Source organism: Helicoverpa armigera, chromosome 9 (genome assembly GCF_030705265.1).
Source record: "Helicoverpa armigera isolate CAAS_96S chromosome 9, ASM3070526v1, whole genome shotgun sequence".
Taxonomy (NCBI): Eukaryota; Metazoa; Arthropoda; class Insecta; order Lepidoptera; family Noctuidae; genus Helicoverpa; species Helicoverpa armigera.
In genome coordinates, this window is record NC_087128.1 from 6,230,921 (window position 1) to 6,252,546 (window position 21,626).

The following is a 21,626-nucleotide window of genomic DNA, read 5'->3' on the forward strand; positions in this document are numbered from 1 at the left end:
GAAATTATTCAAACTCGGATCGTCGGCAACTGACGGCATTTAGCTAAATTTACAGTGGAACTCTTATAAGCTCATGGCAATAATAATAGAAAAATAATAATACAGTAATCAACATAAGTTGATATTTCAAACAACTTACTTTTCTGGAAATTTCTCGTTCTTGCTTAACCGGCCTCTGCTTTTTGGTGGAAACTTGAACTTTTCTTCGTTCCAGTAGTTGACGCTGTCTTTCTTTTTGCCATTGATAGTTTTTATCCTGCGCTTTAGCTTTATCCCAAAAATTGATTTGTGTGTCATCCTCGCTATCAGAACTATCTTGATAATGTGAGACAACTGGCGGTAAATTGGGATTTATCATGCGCAAAGGATTTTTGCAAGTCAAAATATCATACAGCCTTTTACAGTTGAATGAAGGATAAAAATCTCTCTTCGTATATTTAATCTTGTCGAGAGCGTGAAGAACATGCATTACAGGGGACTCTAGAATATCTGCTAAAGATCTTTGTTGCGCATGCAGCAGGGGTGTAGGTATGCTCAAAAATTCATTGCAACTTTCCACAAAATAATTTGGCATTCTTGTTTTCATAAAGTGGCCATATAAGCTAGTTAAAAATAATCTCAAAGATTCACCAAGTCGATCTTCTGGCCATTTTGCATAATTATCTTCACATTGCCAGAACAGATGATTTTTGATATGACTAGCATCTACGCCGATTTTGGCTTTATCGTTCTCTATGAAAGTCTTGTGTAATGCCAAAGTGAATAAGTAGCAGCGGATATGAGAATGTGCCAGACAACTCTCAAGATAACGTTCAGCTGCCGGGAATATTAGTTTCCACTGTAAGGTCTGGTCTGGATTTTGGCCCCTCTTTGGTCTAAATCCCACGGGCACAAGCAAGCATCCAAAGCCTATAGCTTTGCTGACCATGTATTTTGTGGGCCATTGATAAGTGAAGTTTGTTCTGGGATTTTGAATTATTCTCCTCTCTCTAATAATCCATTGATTGGCAGCATTGGGCCAAGTTGCAACAAGTGCTGGAAATATTTCATAACCTGACTTGGAACCATTTTTAAAGGAATCGCAATAAATACTGGCACCCTGAGTTAAAGCGGTGTTCACTTCTTCTGGTGTCAAACCTAATCCCGAACCCAAATTAATTATAAAGTTGTCCACGAAATTATTCATAAATCTAAAAGAATTGAGATAATAACATCTCTCGAACAAGGTAGCTGGTATAGATGACTTCGATGCACTTTCAGCTATTTCATCATCATCGTCTTCGTCGCTCCAGTCACCCAAAGCTCTTATATCTACGGGTGTCCAAGTTTCATCCGGTAAAGCACCTGATGTTAGTGAATAGTTAGATTTCAGACTTAGTTCAATTTTTTTCGGTGTAGCCGCTTCCGTTATGGTGGAATAACCGTAATCAGATTCAGTTTCACTACATTCAGCCTGCCTGCTACTAGAGTTCGATCTGTAACCAGAAGTCTCAGTATCTTCAGCTAAATTACTTTCTGAATAAGCCTGGCGCATATCTATGCTCGGATATTTTTTGAGATCTCTGGTTGGACCACTTAACCTTCTGTTATTTTTTAGAATAGATTTCCTTGGGGCTGTATAACTTTCGTCATACGATGTTGTCTTATCTGTTATTCCATTAATGTTAGTCTCACTTGAATCCTCTTCTTCAGGCAATCCATTGATTTTTTTTAGTCTGTTAATGTTTGAAATACTGTTTTTTGTTACTTGTAAACTGACTTGTTTTATAGGTCCACTATATCTTCTGCTGACTGCAACATTTGTGTCGTGTGTGAATATCTTGGTATCTGTTGTTACCGACGCATCATGAGTCTCCAATTTACTTTTAATTTGTTTTAATAGTTCTTCGCCTTTGCTAGCATTGTATGGATATTCGTCAGAATCATTTGATTCTTTCTCGGAATCGGTGTATATGCTATCATCGGAATCCGATTTATTCATGGTAATCATTTCATTTTCTTTATTGAGAGTGCTCTCTAAGACTTCCATTTTCCTTAGTTTAACATACCCTGCAACAAAAGGTGGTTTTAAATATAATTTTATTTTAAAATACTTAATCAGTTACAGCATAATAATTTATCATGACTTGCTTTGATATATGATGATCATGCTTTATATATTTACCTGACTCTTTGCCGTCCTCTATGCGTAATTTGTAGAAAGGTGCATCGAGAACTGCGCTATAGTCTGAAGTATCTCCTGGTTCACTGGGTTCCACGTTGTCATAGATAACGAAGAGTCTCGGAGCCAGCAGTGGTTCCGCTTGGCCTCGGCTCCTCTGGTAGCTGACATGCTCATGAACGCACTCTTGCAATCGATCAGCGAAGAACACGTGCTTATTTTGTCGCACCATCGCTTCGTTGATCAAGTGCTCACGTTCACTTATTGGGTTATTTTTGATTTGATGCACTTCCCTGAAACCAAACATGAAAGTCATTTTACTTTTTATCTCAAGACTATATAGATTAGTTATACATAAACCCATTATGATACCTACAATGATGTATACAGGAAAATTATTACTGAGGTTTTATTATAAACAGATGATAACAAACGTATTATTAGTTATTAAAAAATCACTGCTAATATATACCTAAATGATAATATGGTAAATTTTTTGTATGCGAATGTTATCATTGAAAAAATCTCTTGCCGATTTATCGTATCTGTCGGAATGATCTTTTGGCACATAAGCAGGCAATAAATGCATCCTGTACTCGTGGCAGTGTTATTACGCAGCTAATAAAGATAGATGATAGATTCAAGAATTTTAGCTAGGTACTTGGATTAGTAAGATCACGCCTTTAATACCTGTTGATGCTGTAATGGAATTTAGCTGATAAAAAGGACTCTGTCTAGAAGAATTTAATACAAATTAGCTCACAGAAATACTGTGTACGAAAATGTTATCATTGGTTAAAGCGTCAGTTTATGATACGAAAAGATTAAGAAGAAGAAAGAATATAGAAGTATTTGATTGCTTTGCCTATTTTTAGGGAGCTGATTTACTCATTTACGACGTTTTGACGACCTCGACGGCGTAATGGTCACCATGCCGGATTGCCGAACCTGAGGTCCCGGGTTCGATTCCCGGTTCGGTCAACATTTGTGTGATGAGCATGCTTGTTGGCCGTGGTCTGGGTGTTACAATATGTATTTATAAATATGTATATATGTAGCTATATGTAGTTTATCAGTTGTGTTAGCATCCATAACACAAGTTAATTAATAACTTACCATGGGGCTAACCGACCGTGTGTAAAATGGTGTCCCGACATTATTATTATTATTATTGTTTATCTTGTTTTGTTTCCTTCCCTTTTGGGAGTATTAAAAATCCTTGCACACGGGCCGGAGCCAAGTGTGTAAGGGGGTAATAATTAAATAGAAAATGTGGATGTTAAAGTAGATGAAGTTAGAAACTTTCGGGTGATGCGGCAGGTGTTGAGGATTGTAGCTTTTTGGAGCATGTGTACTGTGTAACTGGGCATGTGTAGAGTGTCGAGGCTTTGTTTGAGCGATTTTGGTATGATACCAGTGGTGGAAAGAACTATGGGGACAATATGTACTGTTTGGGCTTTCCACTGCGTCTTGATTTCTATTGCGAGGTCTTGGTATTTGCTGAGTTTTTCAGATATTGTGGTTTGAATATTGTGCGAGTTAGGGATGGCAATGTCTATTAAGTATACGGTTTTGTTGGTTTTATCATGAAGGGTTATATCCGGTCTATTGTAATGGATGGTTTTGTCCGTAATTATCGTTCTGTCCCAGTAGATCTTGTGATTTCTGTTCTCTAATATTGTTTCTGGTTTATATTTGTAATATGGTATCATATCTTTTATAAGTTTAAATTTGTGAGCTAATTGCTGGTGAATTATGGCTGCAACCTGATCATGCCGATGCTTGTAGTCAGTTTGTACTAATGATTTACAGGCACCTGTGATGTGCTGTATAGTTTCACTAGCAGTATTGCAATGCCTACACATGTCCGTCTGTTGGTTTGGATCTCGTATAATGTGTTTTCTGTAATTACGTGTAGCTATAATCTGATCCTGGATGGCCAGCATAAAGCCCTCGGTCTCGGGAAACAGTTCGCCTCGCCTGAGCCATTCGTTCGACTGTACTTTGTCGACGTGTGGCTGGCTCAGGAAAGCTCGATGTCTCCCGTGAAGAGCTTTAGCAGACCATTCAGAAATTTGTTGTTGTGTAGTTGTTAGGGTTTCAGTGCTTTGTGTGTTTCTATCGTGTAGGTTAAGTGGTGTTAGGTTTTTATCAGTGTCTGCTATTTGTTTGTGTAGTGGTGAGTGTTCTGTTTTGTGATGAAAGTAAGTTCTGAGTGTTGTGATCTGTTTATTATGTAGGTTGTGTATGTTGATTAGGCCTCTCCCTCCTTCTTTTCGTGGTAGTGTAAGTCGTTGAATACATGATTTTGGGTGGTGTTTTCTGTGTTTCGTTAGAGCTGTGTTGATGATGCGCTGTAGTGTTGTGATATCAGTTTTTGACCATTTTATTATTCCAAAAGAGTATGTTAGAATAGGTATTGAAAATGTATTGATGGCTTTAATTGTATTTCTAGAATTTAGGTTCGTTTTTAAAATTAGATTTAAGCGGTGTGTAAATTTCTTCATCAGATCCTGTTTTGTTGTCTTGACTAGAATCTGCCTAGATTGTTTGAATCCAAGGTATTTGTATGTACTATGTTCGTCCATTGGTTCAACTGTTTCACCTGACTCAAGTATATAGCTGTTGTTTTGAATTTTTCCTTTGACACCGATAATATTTTGCATTTATCAACTCCGAACCGCATGCAAATATCTGTAGAAAATGTTTGTGTTATGTCTGCTAGATGATATAGTGATTGTGTGTCTGATGCGTATAACTTTATATCATCCATGTACATTAGGTGTGATAGTGTGTGTTGTGTGATGTTGTTGTTTAAAGTGTAACCTGCGTTGGACTTATCTAATAGGTGTGAAAGGGGGTTCAATGCCAGGCAGAACCAGAGTGGACTTAGAGCGTCTCCTTGAAAAATGCCTCGCTTTATGCATATAGGCTCTGTAGTGATAGCTGTAGAGGCTTGATTTATTTTAAGAGTAGTTTGCCAATTTTGCATGGAACTTTGTAGGAATGCTATTAATGTAGGGTGTATTTTGTAGAGATTCAAAACATATAACAACCAGCTGTGGGGAACTGAATCATAGGCCTTTCGGTAGTCGATAAACATCGTATGTATGTCAGTTTTATTTTTGACTGCACTATTCATGGTAACCGCGTCAATGGTGAGTTGTTCCTTACACCCTTGACTGTTCTTTCGACACCCCTTTTGCTGTTCTGATAGAATATTGTGTTTAGTTAAATGTGTGTAAATAACTTCACTTACGCAGGCAGTTAGAATTTTATAAAGGGTTTGTAAACAAGTAATGGGTCTGTATTTGGCTGGGTTCAGTGTATCGCATGTGTCTTTGGGAATCATGTAAGTGATTCCTTGTGTTATGTAAGCGGGGAGTAAGTGTGGTGATTGGATGAATTTGTTTAAATGAGTGTGTATGTGCGGGTGTATGCTAGTAAGATTCTTATACCAATAGTTGTGGATGTTGTCTGTACCTGGTGATTTCCAGTTGTGTGTTCGTTTTATGATGTCTATGAATGTGTCTATTGGTATAAAATCAAATTCCATTTCTGGAACCTCTAATGATGAAATTTCGGCAATCCAATCTGCTTGGTTATTATGAATGACCGGGTTCTCCCAAATATTTGCCCAAAATTCTCGCAAACTTTGAGCAGATGGTGTTTCTAGTGTTTGTGCATTTGTATCAGTATAATTGGTTGTAAGGTTTCTGTAGAATATTTTTTCGTTGTATCTAAATGTTGCGTTTTGTACTTTACGTTTTGTGCATGTAATATATCTTCTGAGTCTACTTGACGCGGCATTCAATTTTTGTTTAAGTGTGTCTAGGAAGTGTTCGATTTGTGTGTTAGAGTGTTCATGTTGTGCGTGTAGTTGGTATTTAGATTTTATTGATTCTACTGCTGTCAGTATTTTCCGACTTCTATTACCTCTTATATACTGTGTCAGCCTCCCTATATTTGCTCGTAGGTTTGCAATTTTCTTTTCTAACCTGATCTGCCATTTTGGTTTTCTGTGTGTCTTTGTTCGATAGGAGTTTTGTGTAATATTAGATATTTTTGCACCATTACATTTAGCTGCCGTCCATGCTGCACAATATATAATAGTCTGCAAGCTGTTAAAATCAATATCTGAATTTACATATTTGGGTAAAATTTGTGTATTTATATAATTAACTATAGCTGCAAACTTCCTAGATGACTTTTGTTTCGGAATGTATGGTCTATTAGTAGGGTGAGTGTCAATAAAAAATTGTTGTGCCTGTTTAAAAGTGTCTTCTAATTCAATATTTGTTTCTGGTGCATTATGAAGGTTGGTTTGATAAGTGTTAGGTTCTTCAATCTGTATTTGGTTTAAGGAAGAAACCTCTTCTGTAGTGAAGAGTGAAAGAGCTTCTTCATTATTTTGTGTAGTTATAACTCTGTCTTTGTCAGTCATATGGATGTTTGTTGGTGTGATAGGTGTTTGTGTGTTTGTGAAGTGAGTATTTTGTGTAGGGCTGTGTTCATCGGATTGTGTATCGCGTTGGGGTAGTATATTATATTGTTGACTATAACTTTCATTTTCTGTTTGGTGGGTCGGGTTGCTTAGTTGTTCGGCTACTTGTTTTTTTATTTCTGTTAATCTATTGTTGTTAATGTATTTGTTATTAATAATTGCTCTCATTTGATCTGATACTCTTTGCTCAGTTATATGGGATAATTCGGGGTATAAATTTATGAATTGTTCATGTAAATATTTTCTGTAAGCTGTTTTATTGGTTTCTAGTTCAGTTACAGTATAATATATCCTAATAATTGCTTCATTACATTCGTTGGACCATTTCATACGTTGTCCCGCTTGTGTAATAACTGCAGCTGTTCTGTTAGTTTGTGTGGAGTGTTGTTGTGTTTGTGTGTGTGCAATCTGTAATTCTGTGCGGACTTCTTCATAGATTTGATCTATTGTGTCTTGTGGTAAAAGTTTCTTTTGGACTATGGCTCTACGCTGGTCTCCTATTCTTTGTCTGCTGACCTGCATTTCTGGGTATTTCTCTAAGAACTTAGTATGAAGTGGCTGAAGGTATGCTTTAGTGTCTGTTTCGATTTGAGTGAGTTGGAGATAAGTACGCAGGATGAATTTATTCATTTCCGTACTCCATTTCCTGCGAATTATAGCAGAGCTAGTGGTGGGTACAGGGTCGCTGACAAAATTTGTCTCCTGTACAACATCCGCTGGCTGAACACTAATTGATGATAAAGATGATGATGATGGTGATACACAAAATGATTGTGGCGATGATGATATTGATGGAAAAAGTGATGAGGAATCTGACGACGAGTCGTCCTGTGTCGCTACAACAGTCGGTGACTGGGCAGCTGGCTGCGATACGTTGCCCCCCCCAGAATACGAAGGGCAGCCCAGGCTGGAAGCCGTGGGGCGGGATTCTCCATCGCTGTTAGCTCCGGTACCCGCCTGGGGTATTAATCTATTCCGTAGTCGCATTGCATTGAGTAACTAGAAGTAACCCACATGGGTTGAGAGATAAAAAAGGATAAGTCATATTCAAGAGATACGAAGTGTGATAGGTACTGAGAGGCAGTAGGCATTTTAGTATCTAATTTGATTTGGAGCCTGAAGCTCAAACTTAAGTTTTGTTGGAAGGTGGTAAGAGAAAGGGAGAAGAGGGAAAGAGGAAGGGATTTGTTTATTATTATTATTATTTAACAATCTTAATTATAGATTTTAGTTCATATACATATTAAAGTAGGAAGCAAACTGATTCATAACCTTGTAGATTACGGTAAATTATATTGAATAATAAAATCCGATATCTGAATGATAGTCAAAATGAGGGACTTTCCTTGCTCTTCTACTGATAAAGAAATAAGGTAATGACACCAATCTGTAGCATTTGTACCTATATTGGCTGATACATTAGGCAAAAATTTTAGATACACTTTCTTTTTTTACGTCGAATGTGCAACTTTATATGATTCCTTAAATAAAGTTTGATATAAGGTATAATTATTGAGTGAGTTTTAATGTGAAAATACTCTTTAAGCAGTAATAAATGTTTTGACAGAAATAATAAATTATGCCTGTACCTGCGTGTATCAGATAAACGTAAGATAGAATAAAACAAAAAGATAGTATAATGGTCATTTAGTATTATCGTAATTGGTAATCTGTGTATTATAATTCAACTTTTGAATAGTTAAGCTATTGTAAAAAAAAATTAAAGTCATAAATTTTTACTCTGATGTCGTAGCAACCAATTTTAAATAACAAGGCCTGACCAATAATTGTCGTTCTTTGGAATTCAGTATGTTTGATTAATACTAAATATTCGATGAACCTATCAGCTATTCTATCTGCGTAATTATAATATTATCTAAAACCTTTAATAAATCCGTGCAGAACAATTATCGTGATTAATATATCTAATTCTAATAACAACGATAATTTACACCTTTAGATGTATCTGTCTATTCTGTATATCACTATGATTCTTTATCAGGAGCTACTTCGAAATTGAAAGGATTTTGAATTCTAAGAACGCGATTAAATTGTGCGGTGACGAAAGTCAGCTTGTGTCTTTTTGAAACTTACCGCTCATAGTTCTCAAAGAATTGCACGGAGAGCAGGATATTGTTTAGCAGGAAGGCTTCGGAGTCATTGTGGAGCTGGTAGCGCATGCGGTTGAGAGCCTCGTCGTCGTAGGAGCTGACGTGCTGCGGCGTGGGCGGCGGGCAGGGCCCCGGCGGCGCCGCCAGCACGGCCGGCGTCACCGGGGGCTCGTTCTTGCCCTCCCGCCGCTTCGCCTGCTTCACCTTCAACTTCCTCTGCTCTTCCCGCACCTGTTCCTTCCATCTCTCGCGTTCAAAAAACTTGTCGGGCTCCTTATGAGTCTTCCTTGAATTGCAGTTGCCCATTGAAAAACTTAACTATTTCCACTTAATTTTAATCAATCAAAACATACAAATTGTCGCGCACATTTCAATGTCTTAAATATTTTTTTTTGTATTTTCTATTGTGGAGCGTTCCGCGTGTTTACGTTTGACTGGGTAAACAATCCCCGTAGCACTGACAAAGTGGTTCTCAAACTCGTGCGGTGAAAAACTGTTCTTATCAGGCACCAATAATTATTGGTATACTTATCGTATTTAATCGATTAGAGCTGCAGTGTTTATGCACGGAATGTTGCGATGTCACAGGGTGGTATGCGCTTGACAATTCGAGCATGTTGGCTCGCCTGTCCGTCTCGGCCATGCGCGCGCGCCACTGAAACTCATTCATTAAGAAAAACTGCATTCCTCTTGCTCAAGACACGCTATTACGTAAACTGCACATACCTATTACATAAACAGCTACTGTCACTTGTTTTTATATATTGTGTTCTAATTTCAATTTGTTTTATTGAATATTAAATCACACACTTAAGGTGACCTAGAGGCGGATGTTTCCTTCAAATTAGGCTGTAAATTAAGGCGTAATACAAATCATTTTTCATTATTTTGGGCACACATACCACCCACAGCTTAGCGTGGTTCGTTTGTGGCCGAAGCGCGAAGAAATAACATACCCTAGGCAAAACAAAAACTATTCTCGATATTCTAAATTTTGCATTTTTTAGAAATACAATACAACAAAAAAATACTATTTAAAATAGAATACAATTGCGTATATCATCAATGTATAGATCAGAAGTGCCGAATTCGACGAAATCTTCATGATCCCTCCAGATAGTATCGCTGATGGTATCTATAGGAATCAATCAAAGTTTTGATCTACAATTAGCTACTGCAAACTAATCATGATCATTGCTTTAAAAGTCTACGAAAAAGTAAAAACAGAAGTCGGAAGACATGGCAACTCGTTCATATTTACAACGCACCAACACATGTAAGTAGGTACCTAAATGTTTCGTTGGTATTGGTGCTTCGCTTGCTACTTTCTTGTTTATCATGGACCGTGGTCGACCTTGTGAAGGTCTCTGTTATCTTTGTATACAAGCAAGGACTGGTGCTCTTCATGAAAAAAGGCGTCAAAAAAACAACAGCAAATATAATTATGAATTTATATTGTAAAAATACTCAATTTATCCATTTCAACAGATTCTTAGTCATTACAATTAAATATTCCTTCACTTATTCGACTTCATTTGTTAGTAGTTACTTAAATTAATTACAAATTAAAAATAATGTTGTATATAAAAATAAATTAAAATTATATCACATCATATAATTTTGCGAAAAGAATAACATTTTCTAAAAAATAATATAATTTAACTACTCTTTCATATGCTTGGGATCGAATCCTCAGTTATCATAGCGTGATTAAAATGTTTTGCCTACTTACAATAACTATGTACATGAAAGCTATACTTTGGCCTATCTAATCAAACATACTATAATAACAATGTTTCGTAACATCGCATGTGAAAAACCATTATGTCAGTGGCCAAGCTTCGCGCTCGACTTGTTTAGCAAAACTTTGTAAGTTTTAAGATTCGAGATAGATACAATGATTTCGCGTTCAATTAAGTCACGTTCTTGATAAAGAATTTTAATAGATTTTTCTAACTACCTAGATACTAATTTCCATAAAATTAAAAAGGGTGGACTATATTACGTATTAGTCCTGCTCGATCTGTGACCTAAATACTTGAAATGATCATTCAAAGAACCAATTGCACGAAGCCTATTATAATTGGACGAAATAATTTAAGTATTCTTGTATGTAAAAAAAGTTTTGCTGTAATATCTTCCACCAAAGATTTTTTCTAATGGAAAGTTTATCAATTGGAGATTCAATATTTATTTGGAGTTTTATCCCCTATTAACTATTTTTGCATTTTTAAACAGTGTTGAAATACCATCAGACAGAATAATCACAGAACTCTTAGCTATTGCACAGATAAAAATTAATTGTTGCCACAAAATTCTAAGAGTAAAACTGATATGTATTGTTATAATAACGGAAGACAGTCTTCGGCCATTTCGCCACGGAGATACATGAGTGTGTACTTCTGAGGCAGTTGGTACTAAGGTATATGCCGCAGAGCTTCGGCAGGAGGCACGCTCATGTCAGGCTCCTCCATATTGTTGGCTATGTTTGCACTGTCTTCTTCAGGAGCCGTGTTCACTCGCCTGCTGGTCTTCATGCGCTTCGCCTCACCCATTTTCTTTTCTAGTAATCGCCTGAAAAAAAATATGCTTATCAGTATAATATGTACTTCCAAGCTCTTCCAAAAGAGAGATCCCGGAACCATTTGTGCTAGTCCTCTATATACATTTGTAGGCATTTCTATTAATACGTAGCATTAGGCACAAAAGAGACACTATAATAATATTTATCTACAGATAAAACTACTAAAACCAAACAATAATCAATAGGTATCTTTACTGCCACGATTTAACAATAATAGGATTAATAATCTGGCATTAGGCTGTGATATACGGTAATCGTTAAGCTTTCTCACTGTATCAGTTTCTCGGTAAATAACTCCCTCAGATTAAAGTACATGCACTTTATTGCATACTTTCATTGTTATCAGCAAGAACTCTGTAACGAATACTGAACTCTCGGAATAATAAAACTTCCAAGGTGATTACGTAATTACATTAGTTCCTACGAAATGATAACAAATAAGCGTCGAATGGAATGCATGAATTGCGAATGATAATCGCAACTTTTTCCTCAACGTCATTACGAATCAATTTATCAAATAAGTAAAAATAAACTTTTGAATGGGGTATAGGGCGGAGGCTGTGCTTAAAATCTGAAAGTAAGTCATTTTGAAACCCACATATTGCTATTTTAATTATTGAAGTTTATTGCTACAAGAGTTCAGTTTGTTGCTGTTTGGTATCAAGTCTCTTGCTACAAGAGGAATTGAGTGTCCAACTTACTGTTGTCTGCAATCTATGAGCACTCCCAACAGGAATACGGCAGCGATGGCGATGAGCATCACGACTGTCATGCCCACTATGGTGGTCACCGTCAGGGCGGGCAGCTCCTCGGATATCATCGACACCGTCAGGTTGGGGTCCGACGTTGACTCCACCGAATCTAGAATAAATAATGAGCTAAGTATTATGTGAATGTTCTAGCTTCTTTAAGGGCACTATCCTGGATAAAAGTCTGTTCATCAGTGTAGCTTCCTAGCAGTGAAAGAATTTTTCAAATCGGATCAGTTCGGAGCTTTTAAGGCACCATCAAAAATAGGCTTCAGGAACTAAGACATTGCACTAATGATGGGCACCATTAGCATATAAGGTACTCTTCACGAAGTTCGTAAATGTTTAATAAAATTACAATAATTTAACAAATTTTAAAAATGATTTGTTTAGAGACCATAACATAATTAGCAGAATCTAATTCAAACTTTTAATTACTAATGATGTCCGCTCTGATTAATCGGTTGACAGGAAGTAGCTATCAGTAAAAACCCGTAAACATATTCAACTATTAACAATAACAAAAAAAATACCCAACAACTTTCAGCATCTGTGAAAAGTAATGAATTCTTGAGTGTCCCTGAACTACAGAAATGAGGTTATATTTAAGACCATAACGGACTTATATAGGTAACCCCCTATCAAGAAGGGATCAAAAATGCTCGGTTTCTGAGATTTAGAGGTTTTAGTATTTTAAATTTTGTTGTGCCCCATGGTTTTTTTCTGGAAAATCTTATTTCTGAAAAATCGAAATGTCTACTTATATGATTCAAATTAAACAGAAAACTAGCAATCATACTGCAGCATTCATTTTCGACCCCTAGATTTGAAAGAGGGGTAATAAATCGCAAATCGTCTTAAATAACACCTTTCAAGTAATAAATCAAAATACCTGTGAATTCAAATGTCTGTACATCAAAATACGCAATACTTTAGTAACTTCAAATTGTACGTCGCAATTAAAAAGGCAACAATGACACACAATGAAATTGATCCTAACATTATATTTGATCACACTACCATATAGGAATCAAATTAAATTGATCATTGTGCGAGCATGAAGTTCTTAGAATGTTATTGAATGACGCATACAACGAACATTTACCTTCGTCCGGCCAACTAAATGCCTTCTCTCCAGATGAATCCATTCTTCTTTAGTGTTTGTTCCCGTTTCCCTCCTCGTCAGTCAACTGTGGGCAAAAGAAACATGGCTATAGAAAACCTTTAAAATAAACTAATTATTCAGGTTCGTCAATATCATAATTATTTCATCCCGAGATCTAAAGCAAGAGGAAAATGAAGCCAACTCTAATAAAACAAAACTTTCATTCAGGCTTTAACACACTGGGAAGGAAAATTCCATCATTATTTTTTTTCTTTATTGCATGTTTATAAAATGTGATCATATGGTATTTTCCAAATCGCTTTAGATGTAATCTTTATCCCAATTATTTATAAACGGCCCTAAAGACTTGATAGTATCTGAATCCCAAAAATTGGAAAATTCTTTTCCTAGATTATTAGGTAAGTAATTATCAGCCGCTGATAAAGCGATTCTGTTTAAATGGGTTTCGATATATTTGTGATATTCATCATTCCTTACGGGTTTAGAAAACAATTCCGAGAAGTAAAATAATTGATATGACGTAAATCAATTATGATCAAAGATATCATTTGTATATTTTAGTCAAAAATGTCATATAAATTAAGTACATGTAGTAGCAAAGATTGTTAATCAATGCCGCTATCGTGTATTGAGATCTCTGATTACGAATTTAACAAGGAGCCGACCCTGGCATTGTCTGCTCGAGTATTGTACTGGGTTCATAAACCTAAATAACCTCTAATGTTTGATAATAATGTGCACTGTACGCAGACAATCTAACGTTTATTATTCTTAAATGTTTAGATAACATTAACGATACATTTAACCGGTAAAATCATAGAAGAATCCTTTCTGAATACATTTGTGTGACCAAGTACTGATGATATTGAGTATTATGTCACCCACATCAACCATAAAAAGGTGCCTTTAAATACGGATTGCAATTGTTATAGAATTTGCGTCAGCGTCAACAGTGGCTGCTGATTACATCGTTAACACGATCGGGTGTAAAAATCTTAGCCAAAGTCACGTCCTACTTAGTAGCATGCTATGTTCTGTTATCGGCATTATTTTTCCACCACAGTGCAACATGCTTCACGGGGCAAAGTCACAATTTTATTTTTATAATTTTTTATTTCTTTTTAAATAAAAAACGTGTCCTAAGTATTCCTTAGTTTCCGGTAATGATCAATAATTTTCAAACAAACTGTACAGGTGTTTCAATCATACATTATTTCAACTTGTTTTCAAACACGTGAGCTTCAGTTGCTGTAATTTGCTACTTCAATACAGCTGTTAGCGTTTTATTCGTTTTCAGTGGGTTTTTTGCTTCACAGTAATTGCTGTTGTCGTTGTCATCGCATTTATCATCATCACTTTTTATTGCTTTACGCTGACAGAATCGACCATATGAATAATAAATTGGCCAATTTCCATGAAAGGTTCATCAAAAGCTTAAAAGTCCATATATTGTTTCCGTTTAAGATTTCAGATAACGACTTACTAGAAATAACCATTCATACCTATAATAGGCCTTTTCGGTATCATGAAATTTTCCCGATTTATCAAAATTAAAAGATAACATTCGGAAGTATTAACTAGCGTTTGCTAGATACGTAAGGTATATAAATAAATCGTTTTTCTGTATTGTTTTCTTATCAGCACAAATAATGCGGCTTAAAATCTGGTAGATTGTGTTTATAATCATTTTAATAAATAAGAGTATTTATCATAATTAAAGGAAATGTATTTTGTTTATTTAGAATCGCAACTTTATCTAAAGATTTTGAAAAAAAATATGATTACTTTCCTGTTCGAGTTCGGACCTGTCCATCAGCAACTGTACCGAGTCAGTCCTTTGCAGAATTTTAATTTGCAATAATATGTATATTAACCAAACTACCCGTTAAGACTCCCGAAGACATATGAAAATAATGATTTCACAAGAAAATAAATATACCTTAGCCAGGTGGATAATTATTATGATTTGTTTTCACTGATCTCAGATTTCATTCATAGCTTAACACTCACTGCACCTGATGCTTAGATGCTTGATGATATTTCCTTCTTTAGTTGAAAGACGTTTATGTCACTATTTTAGCGCTTACTTTTATAAAACGTTTGGGACGCCAGGTACAACCTTTTAATCGCTATTTCCTCAAACCGTTACCATTCCTTATCCAGAGAGTTTAAAGCAAGCTCAGTTATTTCGAACGAAGAGTTTCTAATGTCGTCAGCAAGCCTGGAACCAGATTTTAACCGGTCTAGTGCAATGATCACGTCTTCCTCGTTTTGTCGCTAACGTTTCGTTTCACAAAATTAACAGTTATCGCAACTTGCCAAACGACATTTTATATGTTTAAGGATAACCAGTGCCGATACTGTCCTGTTCAATCTTGTTAGTAGGTACGTTAGGTACGGGTACATGATTAGGTATATTTCAAAATACTTTCTTAACGACGCATGTATCTTTGATTAATCTTTAGCTGACGTCATATTCGTCCTTAATCATAGTGCGATAGTATCTTATGACGTTTTTAATGATATACCAGAAGATACAGTATCCGTAAGGAAACATATTGGACCCTCCGTTACGTGGAAGTGTCTTATCACTTCCGTGGCCGGTCTGTTCAAATATTTTACCGATGAATCATTGTCGCTATTCATAAATCTACGTGGAAAAAATATGCAGGATCATTTTAAGTGTGAAAAACAAATTGAGGATACTCCTTTTGTTATCAGTGTACATAGCTATTTACTTATAAATAAAGTTTAAGCATTTGGTAAAATCTTATCATGGCACTTGACGACTATTTTGTATCAAGCACTCCCAAGTTGAATCTACACACTATTGACCATGTTATGAAGTATTGCTACAGTGAACGCCATTGAAATTAACATCAATAACGATTGTTTTAACAAATGCTGTAACTATCGCCTCCACAGTGCTTATAAACACCACTAGGTATTCACGCATGATATACAATGCTTACAAAACATACTACAGATTTCATAACGGAAGAAATCCAATCACATTTTAGTTAAAACAACATAAAATAACAGAGGCTCCTATGACATACTTTGTCATTCACTATGATGACTGAAAATAACTTTTAATTTTTTTGATCGTCTATTTTGTGCTGATGGCGAAATATGATTTAATTAATTTAAATGTTGCAAATTATATACACGTGTATGCATAACTAGGTAGCTTTGACGCAAATCATTATAGAAACGTGTAGAAATCATAAGGATCAAGATCATCATCATCTATCATTGTCATAAAGTCTTTGCTTCATTACACGCTTTACACTGGCAGAGTTTGAGTCCGTTAACAGTATTCAAAGAATATACTTATCAGATTAAACAAATATAATGTAATCTACCTGAGGAATAGCAGGTACGTTAACAAAAGAATTCCGCAGAGGACTAACTGCACCTAATCATTTGAGCACAATACTATTGTATCATTCACTCTGTAATACCTACCTACCTATATACATATAAGCAGTAGGTACCTACAGGAAGAGCTCGTGGCTAAGTCAAAGCCGCGCGGATCGATCGATCATAAGGTTAAGCAACGCTTGGCGCGGTCGGTCCGTGGATGGGTGACCATCTCGTCATAATGAGTTCTTCCGTGTTTCGGATGGCACGATAAACTGTAGGTCCCGGCTGCCATTTAAACATCTTTGGTAGTCGTTACGGGTAGTCAGAAGCCAGAAAGTCTGACAACCAGTCTTACCAAGGGGTATCGGGTTGCCCAGGTAACTGGGTTGAGGAGGTCAGATAGGCAGTCGCTCCTTGTAAAACATTGGTACTCAGCTGCATCCGGTTAGACTGGAAGCCGACCCCAACATAGTTGGGAAAAGGCTAGGCAGATGCAGATGATGAGTAGGTACCTACAGGTAAGTATGTATGTATAGGAAATGCATTAACCATAACAAAAATTCGCTATAGTCGAGTTGGTTACCTCTGTAGCGATTACTGAGGTTTACTGAAACCAGAGGCTGTAAAGATATAATAAGCAGGCAAAAGATAAGCTAAAACAATATGCCTACTCCTTGCAGCACCTTACAAACTAAAAAGATAAGGCGGCCGTATTGCGCATATTAGGATCAAGGCTTAGAATCGATTTTCGAAAAGTGTCCGTTGAGTGTACCGGATGGAAGGACGTCGACCAAGGCTTAGTAACGGGATCATTGTTAGGGAACTGGGTCAAGAACTCAGACCATCGCGGGCACATCGATAAACGATTACATACGCCACTAACTGTTATAGGAATTTATTGCTAAGTCACGACAACTAAGTAGAAGGATAACTTCATTTTATTCATTTAAAACAAGTTCTTCGTCTTCAAGTCAATACTTATTATTCCTTAGATAAACATTCAAATATGTTTTTTTTTCTCACTCCCACTCATGTTTTTAGATAAGGATAAAACATTTGTAACGGCTGATATGTTTGAAAGCACCAAACATTTTAGCAACCTTCAACTGGTAGGTATTTTCCGTCAATACATCTAGTGCCATTCAGCAAGAACGCAAAAAATAACACAAACAGCAGGCAGGTTTCCACTTACGTAAACACGCAGACCCCGACAATGTGGTCCTTTCACTTGGAAAAAAGAACTAGTTCAGTTATAGTCGATTTTACACACTAAATACTTTGGCACTGTTTGTGGATAGGATCACTGTAATGTTTATGTTCGAATATCACTGTATGGCGTGTGCGCGGTCGGTGTGGTGACGACGCATGCGCAGCGCTCCACGGCGCGTCTCTCACTGTGGTGTCGGTAGCTGCGAGATCACTTCACTAATGTCTTGTGACAAAACCTTTTGCTAGACAATAGTTTGACTACATCGGTTACCTATAGCCTATTATTGCATTGACTGCTATTGTATCACTTATGGAACGTCAACAACTATCTGTAAAGTATAAAACAATGATTCAATTTCAATCCACGTCAAATGGTTAAACCTGACGCTTGAACCGCCCCCTTTGGCGCCAGATCACTAAACCACACGAGTAGATAAGACACATAATATCTATTGATTTATGTTGCAAAATGACTATTAATTGTCATAAAAGAGAAAAATAGCTTGGGCACATACTACTAAGTTACATGAGAGCTGATGCAACGAGAGGTCGATACTCGAATGTCCAAGAACGTGAGTCATCGACACCACTAAGTACCTGTTCCATGCAACCTTAATATAATACCTTGATTTAATCGTAACTTGAACACGTACCTTACTGTGGGTAATGTATTTAAGTAATTATCGACCTTCAATTAGCAGTATTATAATTCGTAATCGTAATGAATGTTTAGAATAAAAACTGGTACAGCACGTGTGCATTGTGTATAACGTTTAATTTTAATTAAATGAGAATGAGAACATTCGATCGAATTGCGAATTTATATCGTATATGAAGTTGTAATATGTAAGTAATACGTTCCGCAAATGGACTATTCGATCAATCCATGTATAATTTACTTTCAAACGGTCTGAGTGAACGTGAGACGCGATCACGTGATAACGCGCAGTCGACTCCGGCGCAGGTTGTTTGCACAACTCGGAATCTGCACCACAACGGATATTACAAGATGATAGATTAATTATATTAAGGCCACCTTTACATACCGAAAATTGCATTTATGTCGTTATGGTGATAAATAATCTGCTAATTATGATTGAGCAGATAACTAATTAGTATCATAAATAGCTACGCATATTTTCATTATTGATTATTCAATACTAATTTTGACGTTAAATAATGAGACAATTCAATCAATTTTTAATTATAATAACGATGATAATGCCTAATTTAAGTAAAATGAAAATTACATAATACTTAAATTAATGGCCCGGAAGAAGAAATACGCGTCAATGTAGTTTTCAACTCAATAAGTATGTTACCATATTAATGACGTATCTTACACGTATCTAGGACCTGTATTGTATAACGAATAAAATCTGGGCTGAAATCAAACGAACTGTCGACTGGTCTACTTAGGTAATAACAGTGTTACTGAACCAAGACCGACTTCTTTTACAATATTGATTCCGTGTGAAGAAATCTATCGAACTGTGTAAAAGGCCTTTTAATATGTATAACGCAAGAAAATTAACTTGGAGGCTGCATTACAAGCACCAAAACAAGGATTGTCCACATCCATAGGTACGTAATAAAATACATAGTATTTTCTGCAACAACACCAAGATATCCTATGTCACTTATAAAAAAAAATACACCTATTCTGAAAGTCATATGGTGAATTTTCCGACACCATACTTTGTCTAAACCATTTACGTAATACTGTGTAACTTTTCAAACTCCAAACAATACACAAAAGCTAATGAATCAAAGATTATTCAGAGAAAGTGACAATCCGATTTAAAATTAGCATTCTTAATAACTATGACGAATTGTATTATTCGCTTGCCTATCTATGTCTACGTGTACGATAAATTTGGTATTCGACCTTAGAATAACAATACAATTATCAGTGTTATAATCACTTCTAATAGATATTTGAAATAATTTTCATTAGTTAATGATGGAAATAACTTCATATGTTAAAGATATCCTCCTAAAATATCCTAAAAGGTCACGGCGGCTGTCCTCATATAAGGATAATAATTAGCTGCGCAGGACATGTTACAGTGTACAATCATTTGCGCAGACACAGGTGTACTCTCTATTTTTTAACTCTCATACCGTCCCGGTAATCTGACAAAACTAGAGAGAGATCAGGCGCAAGGACCGTCATTAACGTGCTCTCCGAATTACAAGTGTATCAATCACCTACTTCCAGATTTCGAGCTGCTTTATGATAAGTAGTTTATCAAATTCACAAAACGATTTCAACGCGAACCGAGAAACGAACCCGAGACTCCTTGCACAGCAGTCGCGCTATGCTATACCAATGAAGCAGTCCTGAGTATGTACGGAACTGATTCCAGAAGATGAATTATCCTTTATAACATTACAATTGTACAATTGTGTATATTCATTACAGGCGGTTCTATAGATAGTAAAAGGCTATTATAATTACGCAACGCTATTGAAATAAATTCTAAGCTAATGACTAGAGAGATGTCAATTTGAAAACACAGCATCAAACAATGCGAGGTACCTACTAAGTAACTTTCTTAACTTTTTTCAAAATTAGTAGAAGTACCTTTGGACAATAAAAAAGTAACTACTATTTATCGGTAACACTCTCGTCAGGCCTTCAACACAGAGGTAAAGACTACATGCGCTCTCAAAAACGTGACCGAAATCCCATTTAGGCTGTTCTAGACAATTCCTCATTAAATACAACTGATAAACATGATCAAGTACATAGGTACAAGCAGTGATTGCTGTCCATCATATCTACAACATTATCTTATAAAAACCTGCATTTGATACAAATATATGATAATACTAACCTTAATTATGATCTGCAAAAATAAACAACAACTAGATCAAGTATTATTTGTTTATTTCAGGTAGCTAATTAGTCTATTTTTAATTGCAGTCGATTTGGTGATAAGAAAGGGTGCGTTCGTTATATATTTTGCAATATGTCTAGCGATTAACCCATATTTGTATACTACGCCATTTTCTGAATAAAGCAGCGGTCGTCTGACGGTCAAATTGCTTTCAGAACAAAAAAAAACTTGAGACTGCGTTTCAAGTGTAAACATGCTGTTTGTTTTTTAATAAAATATGATAATGAAGTACGTGCTTGTAGTATCTACCAACAGAAATTGTGACTGTGAGGTACGTAAAATCTATGTTATGACTTATGAAAAATGGTTTCTTCTTTTGAATCCAGAAGATCGTCTCCACTGTGTTAATATCAAAATCAAAGAACAGAATAAATTAAGTTTAAGACGTCAATGTTTTTATTACTACAGGCAAAGATTGAATAAGTATAGTTTCGCGCCAATTCTGGTAAAACCCTGTAGCTGTTGCAGGGAAATTCAAATAATTTGCGTACATATTTTTATCCGAACTGTTGAGGAAAGTTAAAAGAGTTCGAGCAAATGTCATGTTCAAATAAAATAATAATATCCTGTTCAAAACCAATAAAATAGTTTAAATGATTTATTTGAGAATACAACAAACAAATCAGTCAGAAAGTAGCATACCTACATACATATAACGTGAATGAGCAACTAATTAAAATAAAGGAATTCATTTAGATGTCAGAACGAACTTAAAAACATTTTTATATTCAATTGTTTTTTCCAAAAACAATAAGTTTGAATGAATTGTGAATAGGAATGAATTTAACGCATATTGTTATCCAAATTGTCTGACTGTTAGCTGTTTTTTAGTTTAGAATCCACCTCATTTCTGCGAATATACAAACTCATCTATCACATTGATTGAAACTATTGTGATTGCGTAACAAATAGT

At 35.9% G+C, this 21,626-nt stretch overlaps 2 protein-coding genes across 2 annotated transcripts in view; both read right to left on the reverse strand.

Moving 5' to 3' along the window:
• Positions 1-9,249, reverse strand: part of LOC110369988 (uncharacterized) — a 10,070-nt gene extending 821 nt beyond the window's left edge. Inside the window, exons 1-3 of the mRNA XM_021325673.3 lie at positions 8,760-9,249; positions 2,165-2,454; positions 140-2,049 (exon numbers count right to left, since the gene is read on the reverse strand). Of these exons, the coding sequence (XP_021181348.3) occupies positions 140-2,049; positions 2,165-2,454; positions 8,760-9,082 (2,523 nt within the window). The 5' untranslated portion in view covers positions 9,083-9,249. The remainder of the gene's footprint in view (positions 1-139; positions 2,050-2,164; positions 2,455-8,759) is intronic.
• A 1,797-nt stretch (positions 9,250-11,046) lies between these two features.
• LOC110369978 (uncharacterized) lies at positions 11,047-17,997 on the reverse strand. Its single transcript, XM_064036282.1, has 4 exons — positions 17,794-17,997; positions 13,215-13,299; positions 12,062-12,221; positions 11,047-11,350 (listed from the first exon to the last, which is right to left on the reverse strand). The coding sequence occupies exons 2-4, from the start codon at positions 13,255-13,257 to the stop codon at positions 11,194-11,196; spliced, it is 360 nt and encodes a 119-aa protein (XP_063892352.1). The 5' UTR covers positions 13,258-13,299; positions 17,794-17,997; the 3' UTR covers positions 11,047-11,193.
• Between the last annotated feature and the right edge of the window lie 3,629 nt (positions 17,998-21,626).

Bases quoted from the DNA above. Each gene is read 5' to 3' on its own strand.
- LOC110369978 (XM_064036282.1), bottom strand. From the start codon at position 13,257: ATGGATTCATCTGGAGAGAAGGCATTTAGTTGGCCGGACGAAG. The intron at 12,222-13,214 runs GTAAATGTTCGT...TATTTATTCTAG, and splicing joins ATTTAGTTGGCCGGACGAAG to ATTCGGTGGAGTCAACGTCG. The intron at 11,351-12,061 runs GTAAGTTGGACA...ATTTTTTTTCAG, and splicing joins CTCATAGATTGCAGACAACA to GCGATTACTAGAAAAGAAAA.